The 20563-nt window shown below is 31.6% G+C and overlaps 1 protein-coding gene across 1 annotated transcript in view; it reads right to left on the reverse strand.

Annotated features, from left to right (window-relative positions):
• The window catches only part of LOC126892528 (uncharacterized), a 269556-nt gene extending 249398 nt beyond the window's left edge, over positions 1-20158 (reverse strand). The window contains exon 1 of the mRNA XM_050662087.1: positions 20024-20158. Within this exon, the coding sequence (XP_050518044.1) occupies positions 20024-20035 (12 nt within the window). The 5' untranslated portion in view covers positions 20036-20158. The remainder of the gene's footprint in view (positions 1-20023) is intronic.
• Between the last annotated feature and the right edge of the window lie 405 nt (positions 20159-20563).

Here is a 20563-nt window from a genome sequence, read left to right on the forward strand (position 1 = left end):
AAATCCTGAAAATATACTGGCCAAACAAACTAATACAGAACTATGGGAAAGTACAAAGCAAACTAACAGATCTACGACAGTCAAGGAAAAAAAATGGAAATGGATCGGCCACACTTTGAGGAAAGATCAAAGCAGCATAGCAAGACAAACACTTGAATATCAACCAGAGGTGAAAAGAAAAAGAGGCAGACCAGACAACAGCTGGAAAAGAACAACAACGAGAGAACACGAAAAAATGGACTAAGATGGGGCGAAGTCAAAAAGAGAGCAAAAGATAGAAGAGAGTGGAGGAAATTAGTTCACAATTTATCCAGAAAATAAAAACAATAGAAGATGCGCTGTCCCGACCAGACAGCAATCTTAAACTTTTGGCAAAGAAACGCATAAGCGGCCAATACTCCGAACGAGAGAGAGAGAGAGAGAGAGAAATATTTTACCCAGAACGCCGTTTGGTGGTGGAGGTTTTATTGTATGGCGGATATGTCTGTCGACGGACGCATCGATTTAGTTTGAAAATGAACCTGTAACAGCAGACAGATACATACGACAGTGTCTGGAGAATAATGATCTCCCCTGCACCCCTTCCATTATTCGCCTTATTTACGCAGGATAATGGGCGTTCACATACTGCGCGAATCATTATGGACTACCTAAAGACTGTCGAAGTCCGCGTTTTGAGTTGGTCCACTTGCATTCCTGGCATGAATCCGACATAAATCAGAACATTTATGAGAAATTTTAGGGAAAAAGCTTAAAAAGAGGCAACCATTGGCAGAAATGATTCAATAGGTGAAAATAGCTTTAATAGAAGAATGGGAGCATGTACCGCACCGCACGAACAGATTCAGCAACTTATTTTAAGTATGCCTTAGCTTAGCGTATTAAAATCCTCTGCAGTTGTAGAGGAGGCAATACCCGATATTAAAACAACTGTGGTCAACTGTGGGCAATTAAAATTCTATTTTTTATTTTTTTTTTAATTTTTCGTACAATATTATTTTTTCTTTGCGTTATTATTACTTTCTCTTGGGTTACATATGTTTCTTATAATTACTTTTTTAGTTGATTTACATGTTTACTCTGATTGGAGTACGAAGGGAAGCATTCTCGTTGGAACTTTACCACGCTGAGCAGATGGGACGTGAATTATAAATTGCAAAATTCCCTCATCTTCCTTAGTCTCAGCATCCGTTATGGCTTGCAAATTGTAGAAGCCTCGGATGTGTTACCAGAGAAGGTTCTCATTGTTTTCAGTCTGGTAGGACGTAGAATAACATTTTTGGATGTTGTATTATGTGCTATTAGATTGAATTTTTTTTTTTACTTTTTTAGTATTAAGCAAACAATTTATTTTTTATTATTGGTTACTTCGTCCCTATTTAAACAACTTTAAAACTCCGAATTTACACAAATATACAAAATACAAGTGTCCGGATTTTTTTGACCAGGAGTGTATTTGTTTGCTTTTACAATAGGTACCGTCCTCTTACTAGTATTTTAACGTTTTTATTTTTTTTTTCAAAGCCTTCGGACCAGGTATATGTACACAATAGTAACATTATGTGATTTGCAAGAAGATAATTTACTAATTATACAATATAGGGTGTCCCGAAAAGATTGGTCATAAATTATACCACATATTCTGGGATCAAAAATAGGTCGATTTAACCTCATTTACTAATATACAGTAGTGCACACAAAAAAAGTTATAGCCCTTTGAAGTTACAAAATGAAAATCGATTTTTTTTTCATGTATCGAAAACTCTTAGAGATTTTTTAATGAAAATGGACATGTGGCATTCTTATGGTAGGAGAATCTGAAAAAAAAACCAACAGTGAAATTTGTACACCCCATAAAAATTTTACGGGGGTTTGATCCCTTAAACCCACCCCCCCCCCCCCCCCAAACTTTTGGGTACGTTCCAATTACATTATTATTGTGGTACCATTAGTTAAATACAATGTTTTTAAACTTTTAAGCCAGTTTTTATCGAGATGCGGCTTCTTTTTTAATATGTTTACATAAAAATTTTATGGGGGTTTCGTTCCTTTAAACCCCCCAAATGTTTGTGTACGTTGCAATTAAACTATTTTTGCCAAACCATTAGTTGAACACAGTGTTTTAAAACTTTTTTGCCTCTTAGTATTTTTTCGATAAGGCACCTTTTATCGAGATGTGGCTTCTTATACCTAAAAAGGTAAGTTATAAATAAATTTTCATAATTACCAGGTCTCTATAATCGTACTTAACCATATACAAAAATATGTATGTGGTGGATTTGACAAATATTCAAAGTATCTTGACAAAAACTGGCTTTTCGAGAAAGTACTAAGAGGCAAAAAAGTTTTAGAAACATTGTGTTTAACTAATAGTACTACAAATATAATTTAATAGGAACATACACAAAAGTTTAGGGGAGTTTAAGGGAACAAGACCCCCATAAAATTTTTATGGGGTGCACAAATTTCACTATAATTTTTTTTAAAGATGCTCCTGTCGTATGAATGCCATATGTCTATTTTCAATGAAAAATATCTAATAGTTTTCGATGTACTGGAAAAAATTTATTTTCATTTTGTAACTTCAAAGGGCTGTAACTTTTTTATGTGCACATTTGTACTAAAGTAAGTTAGGTTTAATGAACCTATTTTTGACCGCAGAATCTGTGGTATAATTTATGACCAATCTTTTCGGGACACCCTGTATAATGTTTACCTTCTTCTGTAATCAAAGTCAAATATGGTTAGGCGAATAAATTCTTAGTGAATATCCCAACCATACATACAAACATAATAAGGAATGACAGCTTTAGTTTTAATTCGATTCAGGAGCCACCATTCGATTCAGGAGCCACCATTCGATTCAGGAGCCGCCTCTATCAGTTGCCATATGTTTCTTATTTTTAGAGTCATTAGAACTACCTGTGGGATACCCTGACTGAAGCGAATTAAATCTGGCTGTCTACTAGGCAAAATAATAAATAATTATAGTAATGAAACACAGACTTACTCACAATCATTTAATTATACTTTGACGACCGGTTTCGATCTCTACAATATACAGATCATCTTCAGGTCGGCGTTACAAGTAGTTAAATGCTACAATAAGAGAAAACTTGTGTTAGACCAGTGTCTGATTTGATTTCAATCAGACACTGGTCTAACACAAGTCTAACACAAGTTTTCTCTTATTGTAGCATTTAACTACTTGTAACGCCGACCTGAAGATGATCTGTATATTGTAGAGATCGAAACCGGTCGTCAAAGTATAATTAAATGATTGTGAGTAAGTCTGTGTTTCATTACTATATTTAATATGGACTCACATATGCAACCCATTCAATATTTTAATAAATAATTATTTGCTGCTGGACGCATTAGCGACATCTGTTTAAACAAAAGAGAAAAGAGAAAATTTTCTTTTAAATTTGAATGGAGAATTCTTGATAACAATTTATAATCTGCGCTTTTTATAATATATAAAGCAAACAGACCGCTAAATAGCGGACATGAGAAAATCAACAATTTGCATTCATCAATAAATTCTTAGTGAATATCCCAACCATACATACAAACATAATAAGGAATGACAGCTTTAGTTTTAATTCGATTCAGGAGCCACCATTCGATTCAGGAGCCACCATTCGATTCAGGAGCCGCCTCTATCAGTTGCCATATGTTTCTTATTTTTAGAGTCATTAGAACTACCTGTGGGATACCCTGACTGAAGCGAATTAAATCTGGCTGTCTACTAGGCAAAATAATAAATAATTATAGTAATGAAACACAGACTTACTCACAATCATTTAATTATACTTTGACGACCGGTTTCGATCTCTACAATATACAGATCATCTTCAGGTCGGCGTTACAAGTAGTTAAATGCTACAATAAGAGAAAACTTGTGTTAGACCAGTGTCTGATTTGATTTCAATCAGACACTGGTCTAACACAAGTCTAACACAAGTTTTCTCTTATTGTAGCATTTAACTACTTGTAACGCCGACCTGAAGATGATCTGTATATTGTAGAGATCGAAACCGGTCGTCAAAGTATAATTAAATGATTGTGAGTAAGTCTGTGTTTCATTACTATATTTAATATGGACTCACATATGCAACCCATTCAATATTTTAATAAATAATTATTTGCTGCTGGACGCATTAGCGACATCTGTTTAAACAAAAGAGAAAAGAGAAAATTTTCTTTTAAATTTGAATGGAGAATTCTTGATAACAATTTATAATCTGCGCTTTTTATAATATATAAAGCAAACAGACCGCTAAATAGCGGACATGAGAAAATCAACAATTTGCATTCATCACCTGTCCGCTTATCTAGATAAACATCCAACAGATTTCTTCTTCCTTGGTACTCAAATATGAGTAAAATTAAATAATAAAAGACAGTTTCAGATCTAGTAGACAGCCAGATTTAGTTTGTTTCAGAGTACACCACATGCAGCCCTGATGACTGTAAAAAGAAGAAACGTATGTCAGCTGATCGTGCTGCCCCTGAATCAAATGTAATCTAAAGCTGTCTTTCCTTATTTAATTTTACTCGTATTTGAGCAATAAGGAAGCAGAGTTCTTTCCCGGATATTCTCCCATGTCCGCTATTTAGCGGCCAGTTTGCTTTATAAATTATAACAAGCTCATATTATACATTGTTACCAAGAATTATTCTGCATTTCGATCTAAAAAATAATTTTCTCTTTTGAACAGTTTTGAACTGTTTTGGAGGAACGGTTAAATAACCTAGAATAATATCTAAATAGAAAATAGAGTGAGTCACAAGACTTTAAGCAATCAAATTCCATTTGGAAGATCTTATCTAAACATTTAATTGAACATCCAAAGTCCATTAAAAAGTACCTTTATTTTTATCAAACAAATTGGTGCGCAATTACAGGATGCACAAAAGACGATTGATTAGGTCTAATTTATTTAAAAACTATTAAATATACGATTAGTGGGTAAAGAAACTTGAACGTAATTACGTGTTAGAATAAATTATAAATTATCTTTTTGGAAAAAACGGCTGTATTTGCAATACCTCATTATTTCGAAGATTATCGAAATTAAGTCGCATAGATTGTTTATGTATGTATACGTTCTTGTCTTAATTTGTATGATTATGCTTAGACTTGATGCAATAATTTATAGAAAGCATGTATCTTGATATAAACATAATTTTGTAGATCTATCATCACACCAATATAATTAAAAATTACAAAAAATACTTCTAATTTGGTATTATTAGCAGATTTTAATATTACACAAATATTACTCTCACTTGCATTTTTGCAGATACATATATGTAGGTACCTATATATACGGTATGCGGCAAGATAAACAGTGCTGAAATTCGTATGCCTCAAATTTGTATGTGCCAGGTGCCGAAACGTACTGAGCGGTTTCCGCACGTCGTTATAACCTATGTGAATGTGGTGATTTACGTTATTTATGTGATGTCAGATTTACAGAAAAAAATTTTATGGTGGAGTACTATTTTCGGTCATACGGAAAAGATCACGAAAACGGTCTAAGCTTAAAATCAACAATGGTTTCAGCAGGACGGAACAACCTGTCACACTGCCAGGGAGTCTCTTCGAATACTGCGCGATCATTTTGGGAGTTGCCACTTTCCAGAACTAACGCCACCAGATGCGTACATATGGGGCATACTAAAGTCAGACAGATCCACCATCTGCCATTTCGGAATTGTGGACTAGAAATAATAGTTATTTATAAAACAGTTCGTGAAGTATGATTTTTGCGAACGCACGCGATGTTTAGAGTGCTCTGTCACGAGTGACAGAGAAGCGAGTGCTATACATCGCGTAAGTTCGCAAAAAGTACTTCACGCACAGTTTCATACAATATTTTATCTACGATAAGCAAATAAAAAATTGTAACTCTTTGTCACTGGAATTCATTATATTCTACATTTTTTAGAATTTTGACATTTAAAAATTCTAACTTCTTTCAAACCACAAAATTGTCAAAACTTTTGTTGTAATTTATTGCTCACATGGCATCACCATGACAACGCGAAAGTCAAGGATATTTGATTATATGAAAGTGGGCCAAAAAACAGTGCGAAAAAGTAAATACCATTTAAAATACATTGTTACTTCACGCACACTTCAAATCCTTTATGCACTGCTATCTATAATGACAGTGTTCACAAACTAAAAACTTATACATAATATGAGATAGATTAGATAAAGATTTTTTCGTGCCAGCGGCAGTGGCGAGTCTAGAAATTTGCCTTGATAGCGTACATTTGCCTTAGGGGAGGATTCTAATGAAAAACATACCAAAAGATACAAAAAAGATAAACTTAGATTACATAAAAGACATAAATAATAACTTATAGGCATTAAGTTCCCTTTATTTTCCTAACTAGCGTATTTATTGGGTTAAATTTGTCTTTTTGTGGTTTCGGTTTCATGTCAGCTAATATATTGTTGTTTGAACAATTTTTTACTTTAATTTTAGAACTTGTTAGGGGGGCAAACTTCCTCATTTTTCCTCCCCGTAGATCGGCCACTGGCCAGAGGGCATCTTTAACATCTGTTTTGTCGGAAAGTTGCTTATAATCAGTCAGCTTATCAATTTCCGGGCTTACTTTAAACGCGCGTTATTTCACCCCCGAAAAGAGGTGAATGTCACTCCCCAAGTAAAGGTAACCAACGGCACAAATTCAAGTTTGAAGTGTAGGGTAAGTAGAACCTAATTCCAAATTTTCATGCAATTCGGAGTTGCCCCTGAAAATTACAATCCAAAATGGTGATTTACTGGGCTATAAGTTCTACTATATCTAGGAGCCTAAGTTATAGACTCTTCTGGTACCCAAATGATTATCAAAATGCTTCTTAGTCTATTAGCCCTTCTTTGTCCTCAATTGATTTACTGGTAGGTATAACGGTATAGAAATTGGATTTTGTACAATTGTGTTGATGCTAAAGAAACTGGAAAAATTACGAAAACAAAAAAATTTTCGAAAAAACTTTAGGTAGGTACCTTGGTTGAACTCTATGACAAATCCATATTTATTATTCCGCACCTATAGTCGGAGAACGAAATAGTTGTCAGTGAGTCATTTCGAAGTTCATGAATTACTATCAAATTTGGGAAAAAAGAGGAGTAATTTCAATGGCGTGTAAAATTATACTATAGTTTTACAGGCCAATAGTATTATTATACGTTTACGTATAATAATACTATTTCTTCTTCTTAAAGTTCCCTCTCCTATTGGAGGTTGGATATCATAATGGATATGGTCACTTTGTTGGCTGCTGCTCTGAACAGTTGTAATGAACTACAGCTAAACCATTCTCCAAGGTTCCTCAGTCAGGGGATGCGTCTTCTTCCTATGCTTCTTCTATTCTTCTTCCTTGGATCCTTCCTTGCATAATAATTCTCAGCAACTCATATTTTTCTCCTCTTGGTAATGTGACCCAAATATTCCAGTTTTCTAGTTTTTATACTGTTCATAGTTTCTAACTCCTTATTTAAACGTCGTAGCACTTCAACATTGGTAATCCTTTGAACCCACTGAATTTTCAATATTCTTCTGTAACACCACATTTCGAACGCTACTATTTTTCTTATGAGTTGTCTCTTCAATGTCCAAGCTTCCATTCCGTATAGTAATATAGAAAATATGTATCATCTTAGAGCCCTCAATGAAGGTCTTTGTTTGTAAGCAATGTCTTCATTTTTATAAATGCTTGCCTTGCAGTTTCAATTCGGAATTTAATTTCTTTGCTTTGGTCATTTTTGTCATCAACCCAGGTTCTCAGATATGTGTATGTCTTTACTTTTTCTATTTGGTTTTGCTCTATCATTAACCTTTCATTTCCATGTTGTGTTTTTGAAACAATCATAAATTTAGTTTTTTTCTTGTTTATTTTTAGTCCGTATCGAATGCAATAATCGTTAATTTTATTTAGAATTCTTGTAGCTACTCCAAGGTGTCTGGCATTATAACGGTGTCATTAGCGAATCTTATGTTATTTATTATTCTTTCGTTTATAGAGATTCCATCACTTAGCTCCGCTATCGCTTCCTGAAATATGGCTTCACTGTACACGTTAAACAGTAGCGGCGACAGAACACAACCCTGTCTTACTCCTCTCTTTATATCAATATAATACTCTTTATAATTCTATAATTTTATAATAATTATACTATTATTTTAGTAAGCAGTAAGTAACATATCATGCAAAAATTTCCTGGCAATTATTTCGTTCTTTGAGTATAGTCACAGTATAAAGAGTATAAAGAGGTATAGTTATAATAGGAGACAACAGAAGCACGAGTTAAATTTAAATAAACCAATGACGCCAATATGCATAAAATGCAGTAGACATTTATATTCAGTGTCTGATTGCAAAATAACGTTGCATTTTATTTAAAAATTAGCTATACCTATTATTAATGCCCATAATTTCAGTCGTAAACATTTTAATGCAGTTTTATGATGATTTATTATTTCAAAATAATTAAGTTTTATTAAAATTTAGGTGTAATAAATATTTACATTTTAGGTATTTTCTGTAGTAACTCACGACACACCTACCTATACATTTCTTTAAGTTCAATAAAAGATAATGAATACTTTAATACTCGTTATCCAAATACGGGTAAGACGATTTAAAAACAATAAAAATTGAATATAAATATTTAAAAAGTTCAAGATCATAATATTAAAAATAAGACTTACTAATAATTTTGCATTGTATTATTTGTAAAACCGCACCAACAAAAGTACAAATTGCAAATGAAAGCCCAGTCGTCCTTCCTAGAACTCACCCACCCCAAATAGTTTAACTTAATCAGGTACACAAATGCTTCCTAAAACTAAAAACAATATTGGTTCTGCTGTCACTACTACCAGCGAAGTTATAGCTACCGTCTTCTATCGTACTGTAGCCTCTACACAGCTGAATTATATATTATTTACTGCCATGAAAGGACTCATTTGTCAAATTCATGGAAATAAAAAGTTGCAGTCTACACCTTCGCTATCCTCCATCCTATCTATTAAGAATATTTACTTCCAAAATCCACTAATTTACGTATCCACAACGCATGCCACCGATTAAAAATATGAACGTAAAGGTGAATATCATTTGGACTCCTTCGCGTGTGGATATTACAAGAAATGAAAATACAGACCAAGCTGCTAAAAAGGCATCCTATTCTTATATTGCAATAAAAATTCTTCAATGTACTTGAGTTGCAATCCCGCTGCTATAGAACAAGCTCAAAACTTTGTGATAATTAATCCAGGATCCATAACTTAGAAATACTAGGACTAAATAGAAAGACGGTAGGACATTGCCGTCTTACACATGATAAGTCAAAGCAATCCTCTTTTGTTTCTGCAATACTTATGTTACCATTACTATACGCCAATAACTGCACTCTACAGAAATTGGATAAAGAACTAACAGTCATCTTAGTTTCACTAGCAACTTTAATATTGTGAAAATGTTTTCAGATTTGTAAGTTTTGATAGTTCTTCTTTAAGCTAGAGTTCAGCGGCTGGTTTTTTCTGGTAATTAAATATGTAATTAAAAATATTTTAAGACAAGCTAGGCTCACACAATTTTAAAGAAACACAAAAAATAACAGGAAGATTTATGACGAAAAGAGAATACAAGCGACCAGAATATAAAGAAGAAAAAAAAAGGCTTTGAAAAAGCCAGGACAAGAAATCCTACAGCATAATAACAGACAAGAAAAGAGAAAATTCGATAAAAGAATAAAAGATAACACACAGTCATTTAGACCAAAAGTGACGATATGTAAAGAGAAGAACGGGGAACTACTAACAGAGAAGCAAAATATTATAACGAGATGGAAAGAATACTTCAAAGAAAACCTAAATGCAGACAACGAAAAGGATCAAATCGAGACTATTATACGGCGGAGCAGTATTATATATGACTATTATTAAAATATTACATTTAAAATCCGATTTATGAAGAAGTAGTTCAAATAATAAAGAAACTAAAAAACAATATAGCGCCAGGAACGGATGGAATTTCAGCAGAATTACTAAAACATGGAGGATCTGAAGTCTGAGGAAGAATTGATTACCTAATAACTTAATAACATTAATATGGACCAAGGAGCAAATGCCGGAGCAATGGACAGTTGGTCTTATATATCCAATATATAATAACGAATATAAGAGAGAATGTCAGAATTATAAGCAAATTACATTGCTAAATATAATATACAAAATTCTTTCTATATATAGTTTGTTGATTGTATAATCTACAATCGATTAGTTAGAATACTCCGCAAATATAATTGGTAATTATCAAAATGGAATCAGACCAAATAGAGCCATTACAGATAATAATATTATCATTCATACTAAAAACGATACAAGAAAAAGCTTATGAATAAAATATAAATCTATCATCATCATCATTCTCTTTGCCTTATCCCTATGCGGGGTCGGCTTCCCTAATTGCATTTCTCCACACAATTCTATCTTGGGTCGTATCAATATTAATCCCCTTTACCAACATGTCCTGCCTAATCGTCTCCCCCCACGTCTTCTTTGGTCTTTCTCTCCTACTCCTTCCAGGAATCTGCACTTCAGCTACTCTTCGTATTGGATGATTAACGTCTCGACGTTGAACATGACCAAACCATCTCAACCTATGCTCTCTCATTTTGGCATCAATTGGTGCCACACCTAGACTTCCCCTAATATACTCATTTTTAATTTTATCCTTTCTTGTCACTCCACTCATCCATCTAATCATTCTCATTTCCGCCACATGAATTCGTTGTTCCTCTTTCTTTTTCACTGCCCAACATTTAGTTCCGTACTTCAGAGCCGGTCTTGTGGCTGTTTTATAGAATTTTCCTTTCAGCTTCATTGGAAGTTTTCTGTCACACAACACACCACTCGCTTCCTTCCACTTCATCCACCCAGCCCTAATTCTACTGCATGCATCTCCATCTATTTCTTCATTACTCTGTAGTACCGATCCCAGGTACTTAAAACTATTGCTTTTTACAATCAGTTCACCATCCAAAGATACCATTTTATTTGTAGTGACTCCATAGACTCCATTTGTAGTGACAAAATAGAACTATTTAATATGTATATAGACTTATGAATACAAATAAACAAGCTTTTGATAGTGTGAAAGGAGACAAAATGCTGAAAGACCTTGTGGCAATCTCGGGGCAAGAAGAAGTTGTCAACACATAAATATGCGATTAACAAAGGCTCCGTTGCTCAGAATCGGTTAGAGATCTGGGATGGTTCTTTACATTTTCTTATTAGCTGGGAAATAGATAATAATTAATAGATAATAGATAATAGATAATAGATAATAGATAATAGATAATAGATAATAGATAATAGATAATAGATAATAGATAATAGATAATAGATAATAGATAATAGATAATAGATAATAGATAATAGATAATAGATAATAGATAATAGATAATAGATAATAGATAATAGATAATAGATAATAGATAATAGATAATAGACAATAGATAATAGATAATAGTTAATAGATAATAGATAATAGATAATAGATAATAGATAATAGATAATAGATAATAGATAATAGATAATAGATAATAGATAATAGATAATAGATAATAGATAATAGATAATAGATAATAGATAATAGATAATAGATGATAGATAATAGATGATAGATAATAGGTAATAGATAATAGATAATAGATAATAGATAATAGATAATAGATAATAGATAATAGATCATAGATAATAGATCATAGATAATAGATAATAGATAATAGATAATAGATAAGAGATAATAGATAATAGATAATAGATAATAGATAATAGATAATAGATAATAGATAATAGATAATAAAAAAAAGAAAAAAATGAAAAATAGCTACAAGAGCAAAACTAAGATATAATGGATAAAAAAAAGTAAATTGCTTCATTACATACTTGTTGTAAATTAGTTTAATTCAACAATTAAATATTTTTTTAGTCACCCAGTAGATATAGTAATATTATTGCTCATTAAAAAACTTATTCTTATTAAAAAAAACATCGATTACTTTAGCACGCCTAGATGGATAACATCACTAAATGATTTTATGATATAATGTATGCCAAAAAGTAAATATTTAAAAATAAAAATTGACCTACTTCGTAATTCGTCTTCAAAGTTGACTATTCCCGAAAAAAATAAATTATTCCATAATTTTCCCACTCACTGGACATTGATAATACAGAAATGTATGCGAATATATCATAAGGTACAAGACAAAACTCTTTCGTATTAATTCCAACCTACAAACTCATAAAGTACCTAATCAAAATTATTACAATTATGCATAAATTTATATCGGACAAACAAAGAGAACGATTATTGAATGTTATGGAATTCAATAAAATAATTAAATGGATAGAATTTTTAATGGCCTATTATTATACATAGATTAAGAATAATTCTTTCCTTGTAAATCAATTCAACAGCCAACCCATAAATTGCAAAAGTGTGTCAACATAGAAAAAATTGAAGTGCTTTAATTTACAAATCTTTTGACTTTTTTTGTCCCAAATCATAAATTATTCTAGTTTTCAGTTTATTTCACAGAGGTATACATACATATAATACGAGTATGACTCACATAAGATTTATGATAAATAAACGTAAGAAGTACAGATATATAAATTATTATAAGCTGAGTTGAAGCGTTGCAATTAAAGATGAAATTCACGCGTTTATGGGATTTTCATGACTTTTTGTTTAAAATGTCATTGAAGATTATGAGCAAACTGAGGATCTTAAACTGCGTATTGTAATTAGTCCAGGAACCGAAGCTTTTCACCTCGCAATTTTTACAGAATGGATCGATTTGCTTGAAAATTTGAGAATAAGTAGTAGATAGTTTAAGGATCAAAATCTATATAATGCCGAAAGGCGCTTTTACCATGGGGGTGGTTGCCACCCCATCTCGGGGGTTGAAATTTTTTATTATAATTTTGACTGCAAAAGTTGATAAAAACATTCATTTTAAGCAAAAATTGCTGTATACATTTTTTTGGTAAAATTAATAGGGTTCGATTTATTCGCTATCGAAAGTGTTAGTTTTATATCGACAAAATCAATGTTTTTCGGTATTATACTCATTTACTATTCACTCAATTTTTGTCGTAGAAAAAAGTTTTGCAATCCAATTTCTTGGAAATTAAATAAGCTACAATTTTATATTTAAATATTTTTTCGTATCTCTGATGCTACTCTTTCTATTCTAAAGCAAAAGGCATTTTTTACCAAACTACAAAAATTCGTTATTCGCTTTTAACTACATTTGTTTAAAAACTAATCATTCTAATCCAGTCAAACTTCTGGAATCTATTAATAATACATAAATAAAGAATAATGAATAAGGCAGATGACTAAGAACACCGCTAACTTACATTATTATGCTTCCAATTGGATGTCTCCTTTTTTCTTTTTAAAAAAATATATTGATTTTTTAACCGTAACTTTTTTATCTTTTTTCCTAGAAAGTTTGTTAAAAAAGAATTTTGTAGGTTTTTACAGGATGTATAGGGCTATTAATATTATATCATTGTAAAATCCTGATTCGTGAAAATACAAGATTTAATTTTCAATAGCTCACTCAATTTTTGCCGTAGGAAAAATTTTTGCAAACCAAGTTCTTATCAATTAAGTAAGCTACAATTTTATTTTTAAATAGTTTTTTGTATCTCTGATGCTAATCTTTCTATTCTGAAGAAATGGGCATTTTTTACCAAACTACAAAAATTCGTTATTCGCTTTTAACTCATTTTTTTTAACTAATCATTCTAAGCCGGTCAAAGCTCTAGAGCCTATTAACAATACATAAATTAAGAAGACCAAATAAGGTTAATGATCAATTTTAATTAGGGTGGAGAGTAGGGGGAAGTTTACGATCAGTTTTTCGCTGAAAAAAATAGGGACTGACATTCTTTTTACTATAAGTCACTTAATTTTTGAGCTAGGGACTATTTTTTTATTTCTCGAGATAGATATTTTAAAATACTTTAAATTAGTTTCAACAAGTTATCCTCGAAAATGCATAGTTTTCCCGTGTTTTGACTTTGAAACTACAATATTCAGCATTTTACGAAGAAGAGTTAACATATAATAAAGTATAGCTCGATTACTATTGATCTTAAAGCAAATTATAAAAAACGGTTTTGTTTATTTTTTCAAAAGGTACATTTTTGTTAAGCAAACTTGTTTTGATGGAACAAAAACTTTTTGAGTTATTAGCAGAAACTGATTAAAAACAATGATTTTTTAGATTTAAACCAACACTTTCGATAGAGAATAAATCGAAAACTATTACTTTTATCAAAAAAATGTATAGAACGTTTTTTGCTTAGAATGAATGTGTTTACCAACTTTTGTTGTCAAAATAAAATAAAAAATTTCCACCCCCGAGATGGGGTGGCAACAACCCCATGGTAAAAGCGCCTTTCGGCCTCATATAGATTTTGATCCTTGGACTATCCACTACTTATTCTCAAATTTTCAAGCAAATCGATCCATTCTGTAAAAATTGCGAGGTTTTGTCCTATTTTAAGCTTCATTACTTGGACTAAATGTATTTTTATATAGTGCGACAATGTTAAACTATGGTTTAAAACATTAAGGCGCAAAATTTCTGGCCAATGCTTTGCATTCATTTATTTCGTATCTTGAGAAAACTAATAGCAAAGTGTGCAAAGCGAGGATCTTAATGTGTTTTAAGTGCATTCATTTTTTGTTCGAGTCTTGAGGAAACTAATAAGTATTTTTTTTAATTTAAACGCAGAATAAAAGATTACATTATTACGGAGGGCCAAAAGCCCCTTTGGATAATCAAAATGTTTCTTATGAATGAGATATTTAAATTAAATTCACACTAAATTTTCTTTTTTTTTATCCCTGTAAGTTATTAAAATAAACATTATAGAAGTTTTCAGGGACTTTCAGTCCTCGGTAATAATGCAATATTTCATTGTGTGTTTAAATTTTTTAGAAATAAATATTAGTTTCTTAGGATTCGAAAAACATGCATTTAAACAGCATTGGCCCAAGATTTTGCGCCTACCCCCTAATTTACAAATCTTTTGACTTTTTGTCCGATATCATAAAATTATTCTAGTTTCAGTTTATTTCACAGAGGTATACACATAATATGAGTATGACTAACATAAGAATTATGATTATTTCATTCGTAGGAGATTCTGACCAATAGAAAGCTACAGAAATAAAAATTAAAGTGATAATTTTTGATAATATCCCGTCGTCAAGTATATTACGTCAGATGCCCTTCGTTGCTACGAAAAAATACATTCAATGACATTAATGACAATTAATGTTTTAAAAGTTATAAAAGTAATGACTTTCAACCGTCAAATATTTATAACAACTGTGTATTTAATTGTACTAATTTGTACTTACATAAATAAATTAAAATACAATTTTGTTTTTAAACAGTTTTATTCATGAAATAATCGGAGCAAATTGCACTCGATCGGAGCAAATTGCACTCGATCTCTAAAATTATTATCGAATTGTTGCCCTCGTGACACTTTGACATAATTTCACTCATCTTCGGGTCGTGTTCGCTGTGCACTCGGTTCACTGTCAAAGTGTCACTCGGGAAAAATTCGATAATTTTAGAGCTCTTGTGCTCAATTACTACTGATAATAGTGCTTTCATTTATAAATATTTTGATTTTTTGCCCAAAAACCTTAAATTATTCTATTGTCCAGTTTATTTCACAGAGCTATACACATAATACTAGTATGAGTCATATATAAGATTTATGATAGGTATAATAAACGTAAAAAGTACAGGTACGTCGGTTAGCTAAACTCAGACACAACTGGCTAGTGATTTTGGTAAGTAATTTTGCCAATTTGGTAAAATTGGCAAAAAATAATTACTAAATAGTTAATAATTACTAAATTGTTAGTAATTTTGCCAATTTTGGCAAAATTGGCCCAAAACAAAAAATTGTCAACTAAAATCACTAGCCAGTTGTGTCTGAGTTTAGTGAACAGACTATATATAAATTATTATAAGCTTAATTGAAGTTGAAGATAAACTTCACACGTTTATGGCATTTTCATAACTATTTGTTTAAAAAATGTCATTAGATATTATGAGCAAAGTGGTCTTACATATGGTAATATGTATATCTTTTCATATAGTGCAAAAACGTTACAAGGGCGTAGACGCAAAATTTCGAAAAATTTTTAAATGCATTAATTTTTTTCGAATCCCAAGGAAACTAATGGTAGGGGAGCCCAAGCGGTAATTTTTGCAGTTACTCGAGCTCGTCAGATTATCATATGGAAAGAAACCTGGTACCCTGCAGATGTACCTCTATCATATATTGGCTCTTAACACAGGGGAGTTCGTTAAGGGGGGCCCGAAAAAAAAGCTATCCTTAAAAAAACTCGAAATTGTCAGATTAAGATAAGTTAAGTTAAGTACATGCAAAAGAGTGTATATTTCAAAAATCTGACAATTTGAGCCAGGCGTAAGGAAATGGGCGAGTCCCAAAGTTTCACAAGAAAAAATCGAATATTTCGCGAAATGAATGACAGATCGAAAAACTAAAAAATATGTGCTCAATATTTTTTAAAAATCTATCGAATGATACCAAACACGACTTCCCACGGAGAGGGGTGGGAGGTAAATTTATTATTTTAAATACGAATCCCCCGATATTTCGCGAAATGAACATCAGATCGAAAAACTGTAAAATACACTTATTTAATCTTTTTTAAAAATCTATCGAACGGCACCAAACACGACTCCCCGCGGAGGTGGGGTGGGGGGTTACTTTAAAATCTTAAATAGGAGCCCCATTTTTTATTGCATGTTTGGATTCCTTACGAAAAAATAAGTAACTTTTATTCGAAATATTTTTTCGAATTATGCATAGATGGCGTTATAATCGGAAAAAACGATTGTTATAAATGGAAAATTAAATTAAAAAATCGCAAGCGCCCACTAAAATGGAAAATGGTAACTTAATTTTTTTTGGTTTCAGGACCTACTCTTCACAACCCAATAGGTCTCCAAAGCGCTCGAGTGACTGGACATTTAGCATACTTTGCTCCCCTACCATAATAAATATTTTTGAAAATTTTAAAAGCTGAATGTAAGATTACATTATTACGTAGTGCAGGAAGTCCCATAGAATAAACAAAAGGTTTCTTTCGAATGAGATATTTGAAATTAAAAATCACACTCAATTTTTTCTTCTGTTTCAACCCTGTAACTTAAACATCATGTAATAAACATTATAGAAGTTTTCAGGGACTTTCAGCCCTCGGTAGTAATGTAATCTTTCATTCCGCGTTTCAATTTTTCAAACATACTTATTAGTTTTCAGGATTCGCAAAAATGAATTGCAGTTAAAACACAATGGCACGAAATTTTACCCATATGCCCTTAAAGATGAAAGTCACACCACGTTTATGGTATTTTCATGACTTTTTGTTTAAACAATGTCATTATACATTATGAGGAAAGTGAGAATCTTAAACTGCTGATTGTAATATCTATTTTCATTATAGTGCAATAATTTTAAAATATTTTTAAAAACATTAAGAGCGTAGGCACAAAATATCGGGCCAATGAGTGTTACATGCATTCATTTTTTTCGAATCGTGAGAAAACTAAATATGTTTAAAAAATTTAAACGCAGAATGAAAGATTTCATTATTTTCGAAAGCCGAAAGTCCCTTAGAATAAACAAAAAGTTTCTTTTTAATGAGATATTTGAAATTAAAAATCTCACTGAATTTTCTCTTTTTCTTTTCACCCCTGTAACTTATTAAAATAAACATTATAGAAGTTTTTAGGGACTTTCGGCCCTCAGTAATAATGTAATCTTTCATTTTGCGTTTAAGTTTTCAAAAATATTTATTAGTTTTGTAAGAATTCGAAAAAAAAAATTAATGCAGGTAAAAAGTATTGGCCCCAAAATTTTTTACCTTTTTGTCCCAAATCATAAATAATTATTCTAGTTTTCAATTTGTTTCATAAAGATATAAACATAATACGAGTATGACTCACATAAGATTTGTGACATAATAAACGTAAAAAGTACAGATATATAAATTATTATAAGCTTAGTGGAAGTTAAACATTAAGTTCACACATTTAGGGTATTTTCAGGACTTTTTGTTTAAAAAATGGCATCAGAAATTATGAACAAAATGATCTTACACTGTGTATTGTAATATGTACATTACTCCAAAAAATTAACGCACCATCTTAAAATTTTTTCATTTTTGATGTCTCGAATTTGCTAAACCTCTCGTCTGATGTAAGTGATTTTTTTAATATGTTATAGCCTTATTCTTTAACATTATCGCTGTAATAATATTGTTGCTAGACAGATAAATTGTCATTGTATACCAGGTGTAACAATTAAACTGTATTTTATTTGTCTAAGTTCACGCCACCCTGTGGAATACTCTAGCATTTAAAACCCAACTATATCCTTAGATATTCTCAATATTCTGTTTTTTGATTCAATCGCTTATGTTGGATAATAAAAAAGTGAGGTACTTTCACAACTAGCCATGTTTTTTATCAATGCAGGGTGTGCGACAAACTTTAAAGGGTGATTCTACATAAAAAAGAAATGACAGTGTGCTTCATAAACTTACGTCAGTAAATGCTTCGTTTTCGAGATACAGGGTGTTAAAATTTTTCTTACGAAATTTGATGAGTTTCAAGAGTTAGTTATTGCGAATTTTTTGACGTACAATTAAGAATTATATATTCACCATTGGCGTGCATACCCCTTGTATACAATGTATGTCAAACAATGCGCAATATCTACCTCTTAAAACAAACTAACCAAATTGCAATTGCACATCTCAACCGGTTTTAGACCCATAAATAAGTCGTCAGTTTGTAAGAGAAATTTCAACATCACGTATCTCGGAAAGAAAGCATTTGCTGACATATATTTATAAAGCAAATTGTCATTATTTTTGCATACAGAATTACCCCTTAAAGTTTGCCGCAGTTATTTAGAAGCACCCTGTATTCATGAAGAACATGGCTAGTTCTTAAAGTGCCTAACTTTTTTATTATCCAACATAAGCAAATGAATCGAAAAATGGAATATTAGGAAAACCTGAGGCTACAGTTGGGTTTTAATTTCAGTATTTTATAAATGCTAGAATATTCCACAGGGTGTGGTGAACTTTGAGAATAAAACACAGTTTGATTGGTACACCCGGTATGCAGTGACAATTTACATATCTAGCAACAATTTTATTACAGGGATATTTTTAAAGAATACTGCTATAACATATTAAAAAATCACAAAAATTAGACGCCAGGTTTAGGTAAGTCGAGACACAAAAATGACACATTTTTAAGGTGGTGCGTTAATTTCTTGGGGTAGTGTATATTTTTTCGTATAGTGCAATAATGTTAAAACAGCGTAGGCGCAAAATTTCGGACCAATGCTTTTAAAATGCATTAATTTTTTTTTCGAATCCTGAGAAAACTAATAAACGTTTTTGAAAAGTTTAAACGCAGAATTAAATATTAGATTGTTACCGAAGGTCGACAGTCCTTTAGAATACACAAAAAGCTTCTTTTGAGTGAAATATTTGAAATTAAAAATCACACTCAATTTTCTCGTCTTTTGCACTCCTGTAACTTATTAAAATAAACAGTATAGAAGTTTTCAGGGACTTTCGGCACTCAGCAATAATGTAATCTTTCATTCTGCGTTTAAATTTTCAGAAATATTTATTACTTTTCTCAGGATTGGAAAAAAATAAAGCATTTAAAAACATTGGCTCGAAATTTTGCGCCTAAGCTCTTAATTATAACGATATTATCGTATTGTTATTAATGCCCAATATAAAATATTTACACTAAATCTTCACAATTTACACTTCGCTGAAAAATGCTATAACTCCGCGCACCGTTTAAGCCACTTTTGAGAATCCTACCTTAATGCTCATATTCCTGCTTTAATCAATATCCACACAAAGTCCGCAGTACATCCAAAAATGCAGTCACTTTCAATGAGAAATATCCCCTTGAACCGGCACTGAAACTTCTATTGAAAAGGATGCTGCAAATATAAACACTTTTATAGCGGTATCTTCAGTGGGAGGATGCCGAAGAGAAGGGGGCCGTCTTTTATTTATTTCTTTGCAATAATTATGTGTAATAGTGTAACACTTATAGACCAGTAAAAATACTATGATCGCATGAATTCATTCTTAATTTGTGCAATATTTTTTTCTTTTGTTTTCACCATACTTAACTTGTCTTTTCAGATTTTCAGCTAAAAAAATGGCAGGCGTCTTATTGATTTCATATTCATATTTGTCACTTAGGCTGTGAGGTAGGTAGATAGGTAGGCTTTATATAGCGGTTCTTTAAGCTGACTTTGTTTCCAACTTTGCTTTTATTTTATTTTATTCACCTTCCTTTTGCTTTCCTTAAGAAACATTTTTCAAGATCTGTATTAATAACGTTTAACT

The sequence above is a fragment of the Diabrotica virgifera genome, chromosome 9 (genome assembly GCF_917563875.1).
Source record: "Diabrotica virgifera virgifera chromosome 9, PGI_DIABVI_V3a".
NCBI lineage: Eukaryota > Metazoa > Arthropoda > Insecta > Coleoptera > Chrysomelidae > Diabrotica > Diabrotica virgifera.